Consider the following 21156-nt stretch of genomic DNA (forward strand, 5'->3'; position numbering starts at 1 on the left):
AACAACTTCACCGATATCTGGGAGAAAAAAAATGGTGAAGCTCAACCCTTCTTCTGGAAGTGCAAGTCTTATAGTGCAGGTTATGAGACCAAAAACAACCATAGACTTTCTCTTCATGATTGCTATGGCACTGCACCCTCTGCTGGATCAAATGATCACTTTAAACTACAAATTGGAAACACTCTACAATCAGTTTCAAGAGCCCTCTAAGGAAGCAGAGACAATAGCTAATGAATACATCATCGAATACGAAGAACCATCTATGGAGCCGCTCCAGAAAACTGAAAATAAACAAGAAACAGCAGAGGAAGACAATGCCACTGAAGTAGAAGGCGGCCTGCAAAGTCTGGAAAAAGCATCTCGAAGCCCTACAGAAGAAGACTTTGAACTTAAACTTGGAGCAGTAGCTCCTAAGATTTTAAATCCCAGATGAGACTATGAGCTTTGTGAAATTTATAAGAGAGAATAAGCGTGTGATCTGTGGCTCAAGAAATTTTTAGGAACCTTGATTTATTTCTATCAGACAAATGCATAAGCGGTTTCTATCTTTGTTTACCTGTAATATGCTAAACTTAAGACAAGATTTAATCTTTTTTTCTTTTCTTTTTAAAGCAATATTGTAAGTGAAATACCAATTTAAGCATTTTTAAGCTAATTGACCTTGGCCACTTGGGTTATTAGTGGTTTCTTTCCTTTCTCCCGTAGTTTGTAGAATACCCCTTCCCCACAATTTCTTGGTAGTTTCTTAGTAGGTAAAAGCAATTAAAAAATCATTAAAAAAAGAGAGTGAGAGCTGGTGATGCGAGGATGAATGCTGTTTTCTTCCTGGACCTTTTTCTTTTTCTATTTGTGTGTGTGTGTGTGTATTAGAAATACTTTCTAGCTTTCTTTTTTTCTGGTTCAAGTTAAAGTTGCCAGCCCTTTGATGCATACTGATATTCCATCCTCCCACCTTTGCTTATGAGGCTCTTGAATGGCCTAGAATTGACCCTTGTAGTTAGCTTGATGAAACTATTGCAAAGACTAATATCAAGGAATAGTAAAAGATGCCTCCATACATTTACTGTGCAATCCTAAGGAGAGTTAGGGTTAGGGTTATCAAATCCAGTGGATTTAGAAGAGTGTAATTCTGCGTAGGGTGGCACTGTAAGTTAAAGATGAGAGCAGGTGTGCACATTGCGGTAGCGGCTGAGAGAGTCAAACATTGAACACACAACAGGCAATGCAAAGCTGTTAGACTGCCTCTTTATAACATAAGAGCATTCACTAATTCTTGCTAAAGGTCGGTGAATTTACATAGAGTATTACAAAAGTTGTTGATTCTGGAGCATCGTGTTAAGAGAACTGCTTTCCAAGTAGGGAAGAGACATTGCCAGTGGCACAGGTGCCTCATCTGCTTAAAGTATAAGCAACAGGGAGCATTATTTAAATAAGAAAAAAGGTAAACTACATCGAGCAGTCTCCATTTTTGTATTCGATATTTGCAGTTTTGATGGGTAGATTTGTTTCTTGAAGGAATGCATTACCAATACTCACTTCTGGAGGGGAGCTGTTTGAAGATATATGTGTCTTGGGGGCTGTAGAGTGCTGCATTTTCTAATTTTTGATTACCCATAGACAAACTAGCATTCTACATAAGTAAGCCCTTCTATTTGTTCAGCCTTTGAACACCTTGGGCTTTAAACTCCTTGGGCTTTCATTGTTCCGTTCAGCAGACAGTGGCACATTCCTTCAACGTAAGGAGATGTGTCACCTCTGTTCATCTTCTGTCTTCAGTGCAGCCCCACATTGGGACTGCATCTGCTCAGGCCGGCCACAGCATTTTTTTTTCTAGCTTAAACACTCCAATGGGGACACCCTTACTGGAGCCAGCATGCGTGCAGGATTTCCCGCTCAGGTGTCATGTGTTCTGGTGGCCGGTGCCCCCTTCCCTCAGTTCCTTTTTCACTGCCGTGAAATTAGGAAGCTCTTCTAGCGTGCTCTCTCGGCTTGCGTTGTTTCCAGTTTCGCCTCTTCTCAACGAACCGGCCTACCCTGAACTGTTTTCTCTTTGGAAGACTGCTTGTAGTGCTGAAATTATGGTGACCAAGGCATTGTTTTTTTAAAAAATGTTCCAAATGTGGGACAAAAATGATGTGTAACGATGAAAACAAGCTTTACCTGTTCTGCTTGGGGGAATCCCACAATGTCAGCGCCTGCAAATCTGCCAGCGCTTTATCCCTAAAACCCGATCAGATAGAGCGTCGCGACTCAAGGCCACACTTTGGGGAAAAGACTTGTCCATGCCTAAATCGGTCCCATGCTCAGATCCATCCAATTCGGTTTGCCCACCCTCAGTCCGTTCAGTTTCATTGGTTCTGACAGCTAAGAAAATGTCAGCCATTCCTAAGAGAACCTCTTAGTTCCAGCTTCTGAACCCAGATGGCCTCATTCCTTTTCACCGACTGCGTCAGCTCCTGCCCACTCACATTCAGAGCTTCCAACAATGAAATATGAAAAAACCAAAACATAAAGAAAAGGCTGACTCAACGACCAAGCATAGCGAACATCACCCACCCCAAAAAAGACTGCAGATGAAGACATCTTCTTGGTGCCTCCACACATTCTGGCACTGCATGTTGATTCCCCGCCAAGATCCCTTGTCACCTTGGAGGATGATCATTCGGGAGTCCTGGCTGGCTAGTTTTCAAGACTGGAACCGGTCCCACCTTTGGCTTGGCAATAGGCTTGGTAATACATGTCATCTACCTTTCTCAAGAGATGGGAATCCTATCAACCTCATCCGTTTAGTACCAGACAGGATCAGGATGACTCTCAACTCATGGGATTCCATCCCTCCTTCACTCCATTCCATTCTCCATTCCATGAACCTGACGAAGAAGTGTCAGTAACTTCTTGCTGCAGTTCAGAGACCACCTCCAACACATCGCCAGGCAATACCGTGGGAGACCCGACCCCTATTTTGCCTAGTGAGGATTTGTATTTGTATGGGGAGCAAATGCTTAGGATGGCCAAAGCCCTCAAAATTGATGTTGCAGCATCAGATAATAAACCAAAGGACAGAATCCTAAGCTGTCTCTATCTTGATTCCCCAGGAACAGTGGCATTCCCAATTTTAGAGGGACTCTCGGTTCTTACAACCCCGATCTGGCACAAGCCAGCGTCCGTTCCAGCCATGCCTCACAAAATCGGAAACCTGTATAAAGTTAAGCAGGATTCATGTGAGTTTTTAACTACTCAACCTCCCCCATAGTCTTTGGTGACAGAGGCCATGCAGGCCCGTCAGAGACTGGGGCAACACTTATCCCCTACAGATGGGTAGAGTCATCAGCTAGATGCCTTGGAACGTAAACTCTACTCCTTGGCTGCCCTCCATTTTCGAGTTGCCAGCTACCAGATGATAGGGGGGGGGATATCAGCTCTTCCTGTGGGAGAGCCTCTCCCAGTATTTAGACATGCTTCTGGGTTAGTCTAAACCTCTTGCCAAGATCATCCATTCAGAGGCAGTGAGGTTCTTCAGTGAAGCAATAAATGCAGGCAGGCATGCTGCTGATGTGTCAGCCAGATCCCTGGCTTCTACAGTAGTCCTCAGATGCCACTCCTGGCTCCATAACATGGCTCTCCCTTTGGAGACACGTTGTAAGGTTGAGGACCTTCCTTTTGAAGAGGCGACTCTGTTTTCCCAGGGTGCTGACGAGTTCCTTTCAACCCTGAAGAGAAATCAACAGCCAGCCAGATCCCAGGGGGTCTTTCTGCCCACTACCACTTCAAGGCAGTGCTTCACTCCATTTCAAGGTTTGCCACTCCATTTTATGAGGGGCAGAGACATCAACAGGCGACAGCACCATACACATATACTCAGAGCCCCTACCAGTTCCTTCCCTTTCCCTGAGAGTAAGAGCATAGCATGGCCTAGATCCACCAAGCACCAGACCTCACAGAAGGAGCCAGGGCAACAACAGCCGAAATGTTGACTATCCGTCCCAGTGACCCCTGTTAATCCTAGTTTTAAAAATAGGTTGGCACAGTTTTCAGACGGGTGGTCTGCTATAGGTGCACACAGTTGGGTTATGTCCATAGTTTCTTAAGGTTATAGATTAGAGTGCCTCACCCTTCCTCCCTGCTGTTTAACCTTCTCAGTGGTAGACAGTCCCTGCCCTAAGATCTGTACCCAACTGGTCAAAATCCTGGAGGTTTATTGGCACAGGGTTTCTATTCCAGTTTTTTTTTTCTGGTTGACAAGAAGGATGGAGGGGTGTCTTGGGTGGGAAATCCCGCTCACGCGCCACCTCCAGCAAGGTTGGGGCATCCTCTTTGGAGCTTGGATGTCTGCACAGAAGACACCAATGAACAACAGTAACAGGTAAGTGCAACTCTGTTTTCCTTGGGTGCTAGAGGAAAAGTACAGGTTTCCAGCACCTAACCCACCCCACTTCTTTTGAGTCTGTGTATACACAAATGTGGGCTTGGTCCAATATTTTTTTACAAACTAAGCTAGACCTTTATAAGTAAAGACAGTTGATTTTATTAACAGGTGGCCATAAAAGGGAGACATCAAATCATTCTAGAAACAGTTCTTAACATTTTTTATGTCTTAAAGGTTCTTATACCTTATCTAAACATATGTATTTCTTAACTTAGGTGTCAAATGTATTTTAGTTGTTTTTAGTAGAACCCACCATCGTATAGAGCTCCTGAGGTAGAGGGATCTGGACACTGAGGAAATAGTGTGAGAAAAGAGCAGTATTTATAGCAACTCAGGATTGGGGTGGGGTGAGGAAGTGAGAATAAGTGTGTGTGTGTGGGAGAGAGAAAGGAAAGTTGTATTACCAAAGGCAAACACCAGAGACGGGGGAAAAGAGGACAGACTCTGTCTGGTCCTGGACAAAAGGGTGGTGCTCTAGTAGTCTGATGACTGCCAGACAGCTTTTGGGAAGGGGCAGACATTAGAGGGGAAGAACTTGTTTTGTGTGTGTGTGTGTGTGTGTGTGTGTGTGTGTGTGTGTGTGTACACCTTTCCTGGTCATTTGATTGTGAGGTGAGAATTACCTCATCTTTGACTACTTTGTGGGAGATGTTTTCTTCATTGTTTGAGAGTTTATTGTTATGTTCCCCTGCAGTGCTATTCTAAGAATACTTTCCTGGAAGTAAGCCTCACTGAATCGAACTGAGTAGGATTCTGAGTAAACCTGCTTGTAATTGCTCTCGATGTGCTTTGTAAAGATTCAAAGGTCTGAGAATTATCTGCCAAGAATTTATCCTTGGCGTTCTTTTGCAAGATGATTCCATTTTCTGCTAGCTCATGAGAACTTTCCCAGATAATTCTTTTGTTTCATTAAAACGAGGGAATGATTTTACAAACACTGAGATTCCTTATTTAAATTTTGCGGTGGTGTCCTGGGGTCATTAAATGCCTTAGCCTGAGGGAGGATGTACCATATCCTAATCTATTAATCATAATTCATTATTGGAGTTTAAAATGATGTTTCCCCCACCCCTTTAACACGTTATGGTTTGGGATGTGAAGGGTGGAGTTCAGAAGGGTAATGCAAGAGGCTCTTCAAGGGTCCTTTTCATTGGAAGGAGGTTCCTTGAGAGAGCTCCTTATTTTTTGTCTGCATTTGCAGTCCGTTTAATGACTTCATTGCAAAATGTGTTTGCATAATTTATCCCTGCCATATAAAACAAGAGATGTGTATGTTAGGTTCTATAAATTTGAATTTTATTAATCTCATATGTAAAATAATAACCCCCCCAGCTGTAGAATCATCTTAATTTTAAGATTAACCAAGAAGTTCTAACAACAAGAAGTAGCACTACGCACCAGCTCTGAGCAGCCCATGCTGCAATCTTAAGCAAAGTTACACCCTTCTAAGCCTATTAACCTTGCTGGATTTAGGATTAGGATTAGTTTCCCAGTAGGGTTGGCCAGCTTTAAAAGTGAAGATGAACTATTTTGTTTCAGCTGTTGAGTGGATAGCTGAGTAGGTAGCCCATGGTGTCTGCCACCACCCAAGCTTGGCCCTCGAGCCTCCTCTTGCTGATAATCATGCAAAAGCCTAAAATGTTCTTTGCTTTCTTTTGAATTCAGTATATGATTCCCCATTTTTCCATAGGCAAAAACACATGTTCCGGTTGAGAAACTGCAGGCTGCTCAGCAGTTCCTGAAGAAAATCTATCCTGATGAATCTAATGGAAAGATAAATTATGAACACAAGAAAGGAGTTAATTTCTTGGAGGATCCGTCAGACCTTTCTTCACCTTTACCAAAAATGCCAACACATGATATAGAGGTAATACAAGACATATGATATCAGAACTGTTCTGTCTCTTATGTTAGCAAGACGAGAGCCAGCGTTGCGTAATGGTTAAGAGCAGCAGACTCTAATCGGGAGAACCGGGTTTGATTCCCTCCTCCTCCTCCACGTGAAGCCTGACCTTCATGAAGCCTGACCTTTGGCCCAGTCACAGTTTTCTCAGAACTCTCTCAGCCCCACCTGTCTCATAAGTTGCCTGTTGTGGGGAGAAGAAGGGAAAGGTGATTGTAAGCTGCTTTGAGACTCCTTCGGGTAGTGAAGGGCGGGGTATAAAAACCAGCTCTTCTTCTTCTCTTATCAAAAGCTTCATTTGTTGAGGATGCTGTCCAGTCAGAGTGCATCACAGTTACGTTCCACTGATTTCACTGGACTTGGCTTTCCATCTCCTCCTGAAATCAGTGTGTGAGGCAAAGCACCCTGTCTCCTCCCAAGGGTTAATGTGAATATTAGTGGACCTCTTCCAGCACTGCAGGTGTTGGTAATTAATCTGTTTTGGACACAGGCTCTTATCTTCTTCAAGGCTGGAGCCAAAAAGGTGACAGTTTTTCTTGAAGACCTGGGCTCATTAAAGTGGGAGGGGGGAGTAGGAATGATGATTCAATCTTCCAGAGAGTTCCTATGCATGTGGACCCTGATGTGATGTGGGGTCATCATCTGATGCAAAAGGACCAAAAGTTATAATTGAGCTAGAGATTAAGGGAAGGGGACAGCTGACTTGGAGATTTTGCTGAACAGAGGCCTGGACTTTGTTGAACTGTAGAAGAATGCTTAAGCCTCTGTTTCTTTGGGTTCTGACATTCCGTGACTGTGCCATCTAATGTCAGATATCAGTGTGCTAGACAGAAAAGTCAGCTTTTATCGCTTTGTGCTTTTAATCAAGCAGACAGTGTTGCCTAATGGTAAACTTTCCTTTCTTTTTTTTTGGTAAACAAATTTTTATTTTCTTAGGAACATAACATATAAGATTAAATCATTCAGTCCATTGTTTACCTCATTCCCTTCCTCCCCTCCCTCCAGTGGCTTCCCGCAATGCTTCTCCCCCTTCTTACAAATTTCATTATATCATTAACACATCATTTGTTATCGTCCAACCTCAAGATAACATCATTTGACTTAATATTGATCTAAACATATTAAGTTTTGTTTTACATCCCAGTTCTTTTCCAGATATATTTTAAAGTCATTCCATTCTTGAAAAAACACGTTGTCGTCTTGATTATTCAACTTCTTTGTAATTTTATCCATTTCTGCCATGAACAGAACTTTTTGTATCCAGTCTTCGATTTCTGGTACTTTCTCAGTCTTCCAAAATTGTGCATAAATCATCCTCGCTGTTGTAATAAGGTACCAGAATAAAGTCCTTTTAGTCGAGTTAACTTCTTCCATTTTTAGTCCCAAAAGCAGAATTTCAGGCGCTTTCTTGAAAGAGCACTTAAGTATTTTTTGCATTTCTTTGTGGACTTTTGTCCAAAAGAGTGTAGCTTTTTCACAAGTCCACCACATATGGTAAAATGAGCCCTCATGTTTTTTACATTTCCAACATTTATTTGACATATTCTGGTTCATATTTGCAATTTTCTTTGGGGTCATATACCACCTATACATCATTTTGTAACAATTCTCTCTAACATTGGTACAGGGTGATATTTTAATAGCATTTTTCCACAAATATTCCCAGGTTTCTATGTCAATTTCCTTATTCATATTTATTGCCCATTTTAACATTTGCTCTTTCACAGTCTCATCTTCTGTATACCATTTTAACAACACTTTATACATTTTAGAGATATCTTTTCCCCCTCCACTCTCCCATACCTTTTCCATTTCATTTTTTTCCTCTCTAAAACCATAATTTCTTTTGTCTGACCTAAAAAGGTCAGAGATCTGCATGTATTTCAACCATTCATATTCATATTCAATTTCATTCTGCTTTTTCATTACCCATTCTGTTCCCTCTTTTTTTATTATGTCTTTATACAGCAACCAATCTTTGTCTCTACGTCTTGAGTAAGATGTTAACACTTCCACTGGTACAATCCAAAGTGGCCTTACATCACCAAAATATTTTTTATATCTCATCCATACCACAAATAATGCTTTTCTTACCACATGATGCTTAAAAAAGCTATCCATTTTTGTTTTGTCATACCATAAATATGCATGCCAACCAAATCTACAATCATGACCTTCTAACCCCAATAGCTTATCATTTTCTAATTTCACCCATTGCTTCAACCAGGTCATACAAACCGCTTCATAATATAATCTGAGATTTGGTAGCTGTAGTCCACCTCTGTCCTTGGCATCACAAAGTATTTTCATCTTAATTCTCGGTTTCTTGCCTGCCCAAACAAACTTTGATAGTTCTTGTTGCCACCTTTGCAGCAAATCTGTCTTACTAAGTATTGGTATTGTTTGGAACAGGAACATCAAACGTGGTAGGACATTCATTTTTATAACTGAAATTCTTCCCATCAGTGACAAGTTCATTTTGTCCCATTTCTTAAAGTCTTGGGTTAACTTAGCCCATAGTTTTTCATAATTGTTCTTATATAAGTCTATATTCTTTGCAGTTAACTCAATGCCTAAGTATTTCGTCTTCTTTACCACTTCACATTGTACCAAATTTTGTAGTTCCACTTGTTTTTGTTTCGTCATATTTTTGCAAATAAGCTTCGTTTTATTCTTGTTTACATAAAATCCTGCCAATTCTCCAAAATCTTTTATTTTTTGAAATAGTAACGGTAACTCTTCCGTCGGGTTTTCCACAATAAACATTACGTCATCTGCAAAAGCACGGTATTTATATTTAAAACCTTTATGTGTCAAACCCTTAATCTCTTGATCTTGTTGTATTTTTTGTAAAAGTACCTCCAACACCCAAATGAACAATAGCGGTGACAAGGGACAACCCTGCCGAGTACCTTTCTGTACCTTGAAGCTATCGGTCAATTCTTTATTTACATTCAGTGTAGCTCTTTGTTCCGAATAGATAGCTTCAATACAATTTCTGAACTGTTGTCCCGTATCAATTTTTTCCATCATCTGTAACATAAACTTCCAATTAAGATTGTCAAATGCTTTTTCCGCATCCACAAACAAAAAAGTTACCTCTTTTTCAGGGTGTTTTGGCTGCGCACATATCTCAATTCCCACCGCAGGAATGTTAAACAATGTTCTTTTTTACTGTTTTAAAGCCTTCAATCAACTATTTTCTTTGCCGGAATCGGATTTCTGGGAATGTTTGGTCATTTCCCGCTCAACCGCTTGTTTCAATTTTTATCTTATCACAGTTCAGGTAAGCGGCACGTTTATTGTTATCTAGCACGATCAAATCGGGTTTCGCATTGCTTCTTTTCACTTACTGTTGTTGCCCATCTTCAAGAGGTCGGCTGGTAGAGAGCTTAAACCGGTAATCCGGCTCGAACGGCCGCTGCAGAGTTGCTTGGCACTTGCCTTCTTCGGGGGAGGAGATCAAAGCATGAAACGGCTCCTTCGGGAGCCGGATCACGCCAACCTCACACTCCCTCTTAGGCGCTGCTGCCTGCTTGTCCCCCCCCTCACTGGGGAGCGATGCGTTGGGCTAAAAACTGCCCAAGCTGTCAAAAGCGGCCGTCGCTCACTTCGCACAATCGCGAAAGTATGTCAGTCCTCCATCTTAGCCCGACCGGAAGCCCACCAAGCGTAAAAGTCAGCTTTTATCGCTTTGTGCTTTTAATCAAGCCGACAGTGTTGCCTAATGGTAAACTTTCCTTTCTTGTTTGTTCTTTAATAAACCTTTTCCTATTTTTTGTTTGAAGAAAAGGTCTGGTTTCTTGTGTGCATGAAACATCTTCCTCTTCATGAGCCAAAACCCCCTTCTTCTTTATGAAATGAGTCAGGGGGAGGAACTGGAAGAGTGTGGGATAGTTGAACACAGGAGGGACACTTTATCACGTTTGTTACCTGCTGAGGAATTATATGAACTGTCATTTTCTCAGCTAGCTGTAGCGTCAAGCCAGGGACAGGGAGCCCCTTGAGTAAAGAAGGTTTTTGTTTGTTAGTTTCTTAAAGTAAAACCTTTTAAAAAAAAACCACCCCCCCCCCCCCCGAACAAACTATATACTTTGCAAACAGAAGGTCCCAAATTTAATCTCTGACATTCTAGTAACAAAGCATCTCTACTTCTAGAACTGGGGCAGGCCTCTGGTCTGGGAGTTTGGAGAGGCACTGCCTGTAGAGGTAGACTGCACAGTGCTAGGCTGACCAGTGGTCTGACAAGTTCATATTTTTGTATTATTTTAGAGAAAGGAAGGTACTCTGCCTTCGTATTTGCAAAATGCTTCTGTTTCTAAGTTTTAAAAAAGCCTTAATTTGGAGTGAAGAATGGGTAACAGGCTTCTCTTAAAAACACGTCTAAATATAGTTCAGTATGGTGTTGTTACATAATACACAGTTAGGTAGAGCATGCATCATTTCTGGGGGGGGGGGAAGGGAAGGAAAAATAATGGTCTGCTGCAGTGTGGTTAGAAGAAGCTTTTAAGATGCCTCAAAAATTCAGTCCCTGGCTCTGCAGTGAGAGTTTAATAGCAGCTAGCATTATCGTTGGCTTAATACTATTAATCCCTTAATCTTAGTGGGTTTGTCTCTAGACACAGGGTCCTGAGATCTTCTTGTCCCTGAAGATGTGTTTGTGAGAAAATGGGTTTATGTATAACCTTTATAGCCTATGCTCTCCACCAAAGCAGCTGAGGTATTTTGTAACATGTGATTCAGCTCCTCCATACCCATAATCGTTAATAGTGGACACGTCTTCTATACAGCTATGCCCACAATTACCACAGTATTCTTTTCAGGCATTCCTAGTTTCTCTCTGCCTATCTATCTAGTACATTTTTTAAAAAAAATCCTGCTTTTCTTCTAAGGAGCTTAGGGTGGTATATAACAAGTTCTGTGAGGTGGGCTACAGTGAGAGACAGCGACTGGCTCAAAGTCATCCAGCAAGTTCATGGTCAGGGGGGGTTTGATTTTGGGTCTCCTAGACCTCTAGCCACTACACCACACTGGTTTCTAGAGAGCTGTGGCTGTTATCTATGAGATGCCTCGGTTGCACAATATGTATGCTCCTATTGAAAGTGAGTGCATCCTCATGGGATACTTGGAGGAAGGTTTTGACTTCATTAGTTAATTCACAGGTGATTTGAAAGACCTCTGCGTGAGACCCTGGAGAGTCACTACAGGTCTGAGTGGACAATATTGACCTTATACTGGTTCAGTATAAGGCAACTTTGTGTGTTCATTGTCTCCCTTGAGTAATATTTGAGTGATGTGGAGTGTGTGGTTTCCTTTACCACAATCCAACACATTGTTTGCTTATGTTCCATTGGGTTTCCAAGTATTTTTAGCTATGTATCGCACCCAGTGTAGCCAGACAGATTTTTTTTTTAATATGGAGTTGAGTTACCTTATACCTTGCTGGTCTGGGGCGTTCTGTGCTTTTGTTACAGATCGTAATTCTAAACTGATGATTGTTTTGATGATTTTACTCTGTGGGGTACTGAGCAGGTTTGTTCTACAGTGGTGGCTAAGAAATGTATTAAAGAAACCAGTGACTATTGCATTGTTCTATTCTGTTAAAACCTGATTTCTTCAATGAAGAAAACTCTGTGTGTGCATTTGTGTTTAGTGTAGGTTTGTGACTTATTCATGTTCTTAGGGTATATTGGAATTAATGGATTTCAATTAGTCACAGGTAATTCTTGAACTTAATCCAGGAGGCTTTTACAGTACCAACGGGAGTTACGTCCAAGTGCCAGACGGGTGGGTCTTTACTGCATGGTACCTTTAGTGAAGAAGAGTCTGCAAAGTCTTTCCAGGAAGCACTAAATCAGTGGAGAAGCAGAAATTCCCCTCGAAAGCATACAGAAGAACGTTGCTGTCAGTCTGAGCCAGGTATAGAACAATAGCTGCTAATGTTTGAGAAAAACATGTTTTGCGTAGCAGCACATTCTTCAGTCTGAACAAATAAGCACAACCCTAATTTACACTGAGCTTTCAAGCTAAGTGCAGTTACGACGGATAGCATTTCCAAATAAGATACAAAATATAACAATTTATTGTGTTGTTCTAAAAACAGAACATCAGAAATAACAAAACGCAGCTGCAGATTCTCTCTTCAGCATATGGCAGTCACAGCTGTTCCATACAAAGGGTTGGATCGGGTCTAAATTTTCCACTAACCTGATTTTGTCCATTGGTTTTCCCCACCCCACCATAGACCCTCTCCCCACCAGAAGGGGTATCTTGTGGAGAACATTGGGCTGCAGTGGAAGGGGGGAAGTAGGAAAGTTCCATTTAGCAATGGGAAACTTAATCTGGATCCACCCCAGAGATGAATGAAGGATAACAACAGAAGAAAAACCTGTCTGGATCAGACCAGTAGTCCATCTACTCCAGCATCCTGTCTCACACAGTGGCAAACCAGTTCCTCTGGATGGCCAACAACAGGGGATAGAGGCCAAGGCTTTCCTCTGATGTTTCCTCCTGGCTCTGAGATTCAGAGGCTTAGTGCCTCTGAATGTGGAGGTTTCCCTTAGCCGCCATGTCTAGTAGCCATTGATAAACTTATCCTCCATGAATCTATCTAATCCCCTTTTAAAGCTGTTTATTCCTGGGCCATCACTACATCCTCTGCCAGCGATTTCCACATTTTAATCACTCTCTAGGTAAAGTAGTATTTCCTTTTGTCTGTCTTGAATGTACTGCCCATCAGTTTCATTGGATCCCCTTGGGTTCTAGTGTTTTGGGGGGGAGAAAAATTCTCTTTGTCAACTCTTTCTAACCTCTATCATGTCCCCCCTTAGTTGTCTCTTTTCTAAACTGAAAAGTCCCAGACTCTTCAGCCTTTCCTCATAGGAAATCATCTTGGTGCCCTCCTCTGTACTTTTCCCACCTTTTCAATGTTCTTTTTGAGTTACGGTGACCAGAACTTCACACAGTATTCCAAATGAGGCCGCACCACAGATCTATAACGGGGCATTACAATATTGGCTGTTTTATTCTCAATCCCTTTCCTAATAATCCCTAACATAGGGATTTTTTCACCTTTTTCACCGCTGCAGCACTCTCAGGATACTCATGGAGCATGATTAGCTACCTAAATAGGATTGTCAGCATTCAGTTGTGTACGTCCGATACATGTGTCTGGTTTTGAGAATGGAGATAGGCAATTCTGAGATAGCATTGTCCTGGTTGCTGGTGTCAGATCTACTGAACATGCATGTACATTGGTAACTTAACAAGCACCAATCGTTGATCAGTGAAGCATCTGCAGTGACTGCATGGCCAGGGTTGGGCATACTCTATATGGGTTGTACATGTTTACCAGCAGTCAATGAGTTAGACCCTTAGAATTTTTTTCCTGAGCTCCCCCCCCCCCTTTCTGCTTATGTTGTTGTAATTTAAGAGTTTCTACTGACAATGAGATACGATGGTTAAATTAATATGTTCAAATAGTAGCCAATATTTTTTTTTCTGCATTCTTGCAGAAAATGCAGAAACCTGTGAGGTGCAAACAAGTCCTCCAATTATGAAAAAAACTATGAAAATCCAATTCAAAGAGGATAGCTTGAAATATATGGAAAGATTATGGCTTAAGAAATACAAAAGGTATTCACCAAATTGCCTACATGCACATAAGAAGCTGTGTTTTTTGATCTAGTTGCCTCTTTTAATGTAGAGTTTTTATAAATCAAAGTACCTGTACAGTGATATTGGAAATTATTGCTTTATAGTTAAGTACTGCGGGACAAGTACATTACCAATATTAAATTGAATGATTTAATTTTAGAGGATTATATTGTTAGCAAGCAGTTGAAATGTTTTTTACTTGCTTTGTTCATAGAAGAAACTATGGGTATGAATTTTAGTTTTGGAAGGAGCTGCAGTTTAGCATTGACTTGCAGTGGTTTTCTGTACTCTACCTGGAACCCAACAATAACATGCAGCCTTTCTTAGAAGAGCCAGGCATTGTGGTTGAAGATCAAACTTCAGTCACGGTGTGTAGACAAAAAGGATTTGTGGTATATTACTGCAGTTTTGAAGCATTTGTGTTGTTTTTTTTTACTTCCATAGGACTCCACTTGAAATGTTGCCAGATGTTCTAGAAGATGAACTTAAACCTGCCAGATCTCTGATAAATGAAGCTCATGATACTTGGGTTGGAGAAGAGGAGGATGAGGAAGTTGTAAATGCTCATTTAGCAGGTTTGCTGGCCTTCTCCATCCATTATATAGAGTACTTTAGTATTCCCATAGGCAAGACATCATAAGAATCTGACTGGTTAATCAGGTTTTTGGGAGGATGAATATCAGGGCTCAGTCCAACACCTAGCTGTGTAAGGATCAGTTTACAAGGCCATATTAAGATCTGTTGCACATACCTGTTGTGTGGCCACATTTTGGTACACTATAGTTCAAACTAAGGATTTGCAGCAGAGTAAACAGCTACAGGAAGGTATGTGTCTCTGTCAAGCATTCACACAGCTAATCAAACCCTAGTGCATTGTCTGCATATGAGTAAGTGAACCAACACTAAGAGATTGCATGCATGGAGAAGATTTCAGCAGCCGTGAAACATTGTTCATGTTAGGGGCTGTAGCAGAATCTCTGAGCTGCAGATGCCCCTCTGTTAGCTATGCTTCCCATGCTTTTGACACACAATGGCCAGTCATTGTTTTGTTTTTATGACAAGATTGCATTTCAGTTATCGGTCCAGGAGTACATCGGTCTTGTCTCAAGAATACATAGTGATTAACACTGATTAGCTCTCATGCCGAACCAAACAAAGATGGTTTGTTTGGTTCAGTGGAGAGCATATACATTTCATGGAAAGTGTATTGGTGTTCCTCTTGCTTCTTATCAACATTGAATCAGAAATAGTAGATTTCCCCCCCCCTTCAAAATGGGACAAAGGACGTTCTGAGAGGAAGGAAACATGATGATAGATAAAAGCTAACCACTTTAAACACAAAAGGAAACAAAGAAAAATCAAATATTTTTCGGAGATGGGCTAGGAGCACAAAATGAGCAACTCATAGAATTCTGTGAAGACAACTGTTTGTTCATTGCAAATAAATGTTTCAGGCAACAAAACAGATGATTGTATATGTGGAGGACATCACTGGAAGGCAACACAGAAATAGATTACATAATTGGAAGCCGAAGATGGAGAAGCTCATCTGCTAAAACAAGACCTGTGCTGATTGTGGTACAGACTATGATCTGTTAATATGGAAGATCAGAATGAAGCTGAAGAAAAACACCAAAACATTTATTGTGCCAAGATACAATCTAAGCAACATTTTTGAAGAGTTACAGACCATGTGAAGAACAGATTTCCTTTACTAAGTGCAAGTGAACATGAACCAGAAGAACTGTGGTTTGAAACCAGAAATATTATTAGAGAAGAATGTGCAAAGACTGTTCCTGTAGTAAAAAAAAAATAAAAAGCCTTGATGGATGACTGATGAAACTCTTAAAATTGCTAAAGATAGACGGGAAGCAAAAGTAAAAGGTGACAGAAACAGAATCAAAAATCTAAATGCAGCATTCCAGTGACTGGCACATAGAGACGAAGAGAACTATTGTAATGATCAGTGTAAAGAAATGGAAGAGAACAACAAAAAAGGAAGAACAAGAGAACTGTTCCACAAGATCCAAGAAATCAAAGTGAAATTTAAAGCACGGTCAAGCATGCTGAAAGATCAACACGGAAATACATTAGCTGAACAGGACAAAATAAAAGATAGGAACAATACACTGAAGAACTATACAAAAGAGATGAAAGGATGACAGATTTCTTCCGAGAAGCATCTTTTGAAAAGGAGCCTTCAGTTTTAGAAAGTGAAGTGAAAGCTGTACTGAGAGCAATTGGGAGAAATAGAGATATGCCAAGCCACAGAAATGGAGCATCAAAATCTTAACAAGAATATGCTGACAAATATGGAACAACACAATGGCCCACAGACTGGAAAAAGTCAATTTACATTCCAATTCCAAAAAAAGAAGACATCAACGATTGCAGCAACTATTACCATCTCATTAATTATCCTTGTGAGTAAAGTGATGCTCAAAATCTTACAACAATGACTGTTACCATAAATGAAACATGAAATGCCAAATGTTCAAGCCAGATTCGGAAAAGGAAGAGGCACTAGAGATCATATTACAAACATCAGTTGGTTATTGGAGCATACGAGAAAATTTCAGAAGAAAAGCAGCTTATGCTTCATAGAGCACAACAAAGGACTGTGTGGGCAATGAAAAGCTATAGCTGGTTTTAAAACAAAATGCATCTAAGTGTTTTGCTGCGCAACCAGTACTCTGGAGAAGAGGCTACTATTAGGACAGAATGTGGAGAAACAGAATGGTTTCCAATTGGCAAAAGTGTCAGATAAGGATGTATTTTATCTCCATGTGTCTTCTTCAGTCGATATGCAGAACCATATCATAAGGAAACCTGGGATACATTTAGATGACAGTGGAGTGAAAATTGGTGAAAGGAACATTATCCGTTTGAGGTATGCAGATGACACCACATTATAACCAGGAAACAGTGGAGACTTTAAACGACTCCTGATGAAGGTTGAAGCAGAAAGTGCCATAGCAGGATTACATCTGAACATCAAGAAGACAAAAGTAATGACTACTGGGGAATGACGCAGCTTTAAGGTTGATGATGAAGAAACTGAAATTGTTCAAGATTTTCTATTCCTTGGCTCCATTGACAACCAAGAAATCAGAGGGAGATTGAGACTGGCCAGGGCAGCCACAAAGGAACTAGAGAGTAAGGCTATGTCACTGTTGTCCAAGGTCAAGTTAATTCATGCCATAGTATTCCTGATTACTATGTACGGGTGTGAAAGTTGGACAATAAAGAAAGCTGACACGAGTTGTTGTTGTTACTGAAATGTGTTGAAAGAAAGTCATACTGATACTGAGGACTGCCAAAAAGACAAATCATTGGGTTCTTGATCAAATCAAGCCTGACCTCTCCCTAGAAGCTCAAATGACTAAACCGTGGCTATTGTACTTTAGTCACATTCTAAGAAGACAAGTTTCCTGCCAACCTAGCAGTTCGAAAGCAAGAAATTGCAAGTAGATAAATAGGTACCACTCCGGTGGGAAGGTAACAGCGTTCCGTGCGCCTTGGTGTTTAGTCATGCCGGCCACATGACCACGGAAACATCTTCGGACAGCGCTGGCTCTTCGGCTTCGAAACGGAGATGAGCACCGCAACCCTAGAGTCGGACTCGACTGGCTTTCGAGCAAGGGAACCTTTACCTTTACCTTAAGAAGACAAGAGTCACTGAAAAAGACAGTAATGCTAGGAAAAGTTGAAGGAAGCAGGAAAAGAGGAAGAGCAAACATGACATGGATTGACCCTATAAACTGGCTCTCAGTTTGTAAGACCTGAGCAAGGCTGTTAACCATAAGACATTTTGGAGGACTTTATTTCTTAGGTCTACCATAAGTCAGAAGCAACATGAAGGCACTTAATACACCTACACAGCTACCTTAATTTATTTTTCTTGAAGGTTGTGTCTGGAAAACACAGCAGACCCTGTGTACTCTTTCAGTGCCTTTAATTCTCAAAGCCAAGATGTGCAGTGTACTTCAGCCCCGTCTGTTTATCTACCAGTCAGTACAGCAGATGAGGACTGATTGAAATGCCAGTGGAATCTATGGGGTATCCCCATTATCTGATGTTAAGTGGTCTTTCTGTACCTTTTTCACAGGAATGTCTCGAACAGCCTATTGGTCGTTGGAGCATAGCACTATAAATGTGAGAATCTGAATGAGTCCTCTTTTTTTTCCCTTTCAAACAATCCCTGGTTGTATCTCATCCTCTTTTATTTATTTACTTATTTGATTACATTTCTAGCCCACCCTCCCCGCAAGCGGGCTCAGGGCGGCTCACATTGCTTGGCCCAACGTGCCAAGATTATGTTAGTATGTTCGTAGGAAATTACTTTTGAATTCAACCTAACAATTTTCCCTCCTAACATGATACACATAAACTGAAGGATTGTCATGCTGCTTTGGTATTCTCAGTTTACTCATGTGGTTCCCTAAATACTATTGTCTCAGAGATCTGAGATACTATAAAAGCTCATTTTATTTTAGGATCTTAACGAGATATCTCAACTGCTCACTCCGAGAATATGAAACCAGAGAGTGTCCTTTCATGCTTGGTGTTTCCTTAATCTGGAGTTGTTTGTCTGCACGAGTATTTCGCAGGAGTATGCAGGATAAAAAGCTGGCAGGATTTTTTTTTAAATTCCAGCTGAAGAGATGAAAAAATTCTGGGCAGATGTTGAGGAAGAAGAGCCTGAGGCAGTTCCTGTAAACCTTGAGTCTTCTCTGAAAATTGAGATCCTTGAAGATGTAAGTACGTATTGCATGGTCTGTTCCATTCTGTTTTATTTGTTGCAGCTAAAAGCTCTTATAAACATATAGAAGAAGAGAAGAAGAAGAGATTGGATTTATACCCCGCCCTTCACTTGGAGTCTCAGAGCGGCTTACAAACTCCTTTCTCTTCCTCTCCCAACAGACACCCTGTGAGGTGGGTGGGGCTGAGAGAGCCCTGAGAGAACTGCTATTGAGAGAACAGCTCTGAGAGAACTTGTGACTGACCCAAGGCCACACCAGCAACTGCATGTGGAGGAGTGGGGAATTAAACCCAGTTCTCCCAGATTAGAGTCCGCGCACTTAACCACTACACCAAATTGGCTCTCATATATAATGTGATCTTGCACAGTGTCCATTTCAGACAACTTTATCTCTATTTACTTTTTTTAAAAAAATAAAAACTGGGAATTCAGACAACCTCATAAGCCTATTGTTACGCTGCTTAAGTAAATATATCAATATTTTAGTGCCATTAAAAAAAATCACTCGTCTTTGGGGGGGGAAGGGTGGTTTGACCATGACCAATCACTGGACAGTCTGGAGGTGGGAGTGGGTGAGATAAAGAAAACTAATGTAAACATTGCACAGGAGGGAAAAGCCATCTCAAAACCGGCTTCCAGAAAAACATCGGGGTACATGTGGTTTCAAAAGAACTGCGGGGAAGGAGGGGGAAAAAACAAAAATCCCAAAATGAAAACTAAAGGCATCAAAATGTGTATGGAGATCAGGGGATAAACTGAAGCAATACGGGACCAGAACTGACAAGACCACCCCATGCAGAGAGGCCCTGAATGAATGGGAGCCTGTGTGTTACAGGGGTTAGCGTTGGTCATGGATCTGGGAGGCCCGTGTTCAAATCCCCCTCTGCCATGAAGCTCATTTGGGTAACTTGAGGCCAGTTGGTCAGTCTTGGGCTGCGGTCACACACACTAAATAATCCACTGTCAATCCACCTTCAGTGCACTTTCCAACTGGATTTTTAGTGTGTGAACTGGCAAAATCCAGTTGGAAGGTGCATAGAAAGTGGATTATTTAGTGTGTGTGACTGTCATCTTGGTTTAACCTACCTCAGAGAGGTGTTACGAGGATAAAGTGTGGAGTGGTGAACCAAGAATGCCGCCTTGAACTTAAGGAAGGAAAGGTGAGATTTAAAATGTGCTACACAGAATACGCTCAACATGTGTTTTCTTAGATTTCCTGGCATAGTATGTCTGCCCACATTTTGTCCAGTATTTTGTTCTTATTTTGAGCCAGTTTCATGGAGGAGCTGCTAGCCATGGTGAGTAAAGGCGAACTCCATATTCAGAGGCAATAAACCTTCTGAATCCTAGTGCTAGTAGGCAACGTTGAGTAAAGGGAAACCTTGATCTCTGTGCCCTTTTTGTCGGCCCTCCAGTGGAACGGGTTGGCCACTGTGTGAGATGCTGGACTAGATGGACCTCTGGTTTTATCCAGCAGGGCTGTTCTTATGAGCTGGAGTCTTTCCAAGAACTTGCTTTCTACAGCAGAGCTCAGCCTTGAGATATGGAAGGTGGTGATGCAAAAAGTGTGCCTTTGAGTTTATCCTTAGTAGCTTGGCTTTGTCAGCCAGGGAGCATAACGCTGCTAGTACAAAGCTGGAATTAGGAAGGTGACAAAGGGGATCTCTGAATCTTGGCACCTTTCCTTTTAGCGACCAAGATCAGTTGGCACAATAGACTATGCATAGCTGTGCTTGGACAGCAACTGGTCATTTGATATCAGCGGCAACAAGTAAGGGTTCTACTCATTTAAAGTGGGCTTGCCTCCACTCATGCTGCATAAAAGGAGCGAGTAATTAGATTCCAAATGGCTCCTCCTCGCCATATTGCAGGGGAAAGAGGAAAGCAGGGGAGGAGCAATTTTACACTGACACTCGGGCAACCATCATTTTATAGTGTCTTACTCTCATTCATAAGAAAATCCCATTCTACATTTCGGGCAACAGCATTATTGTGTGTTTGAGCCTTCAGGACGGAACGATCTGATTTTTAAAAAACAATATATTTGTTTTTTATAAGGCTTGCAAGGAGGAGCCTGAAGAATCTGCCAGCGTTGTGATTACAGAAGCTGGATCTGAAGAGTTTGATGACTACAGGTAATGATTTTGACCTATGAACTATGGTTTCACACAGCTGTCCAGATAAATTTTGGTCAGCATCCCTGATACTGCTTTGGGAATATCCATTGTGATTTGTCCTGGACAGTCTACATCTTTGCTACTTAGCAAGTGGATTAACTTTGTCTTTCACACAGCTGTCCAGATAATAAATGGAGAAACCTTAACATGGTTTCATTTCATAGTTTTTCTTCTCTTTTCTAAAGACGTAGCTGATATTTGTGTTTCCATGCTGCCTTTTCCAGTTACTTGA

At 41.3% G+C, this 21156-nt stretch overlaps 1 protein-coding gene across 1 annotated transcript in view; it reads left to right on the forward strand.

The window, feature by feature from the left end:
• Positions 1 to 21156, forward strand: part of ZBBX (zinc finger, B-box domain containing) — a 69367-nt gene that overhangs the window by 26239 nt on the left and 21972 nt on the right. Inside the window, 7 exon segments of the mRNA XM_015418147.1 lie at positions 6117 to 6293; positions 12071 to 12237; positions 12507 to 12517; positions 13844 to 13964; positions 14430 to 14564; positions 18622 to 18742; positions 20806 to 20882. Of these exon segments, the coding sequence (XP_015273633.1) occupies positions 6117 to 6293; positions 12071 to 12237; positions 12507 to 12517; positions 13844 to 13964; positions 14430 to 14564; positions 18622 to 18742; positions 20806 to 20882 (809 nt within the window).

The sequence above is a fragment of the Gekko japonicus genome, unplaced genomic scaffold (assembly GCF_001447785.1).
Source record: "Gekko japonicus isolate JY-2015 unplaced genomic scaffold, Gekko_japonicus_V1.1 scaffold1768, whole genome shotgun sequence".
In the NCBI taxonomy this organism is placed as follows: Eukaryota; Metazoa; Chordata; class Lepidosauria; order Squamata; family Gekkonidae; genus Gekko; species Gekko japonicus.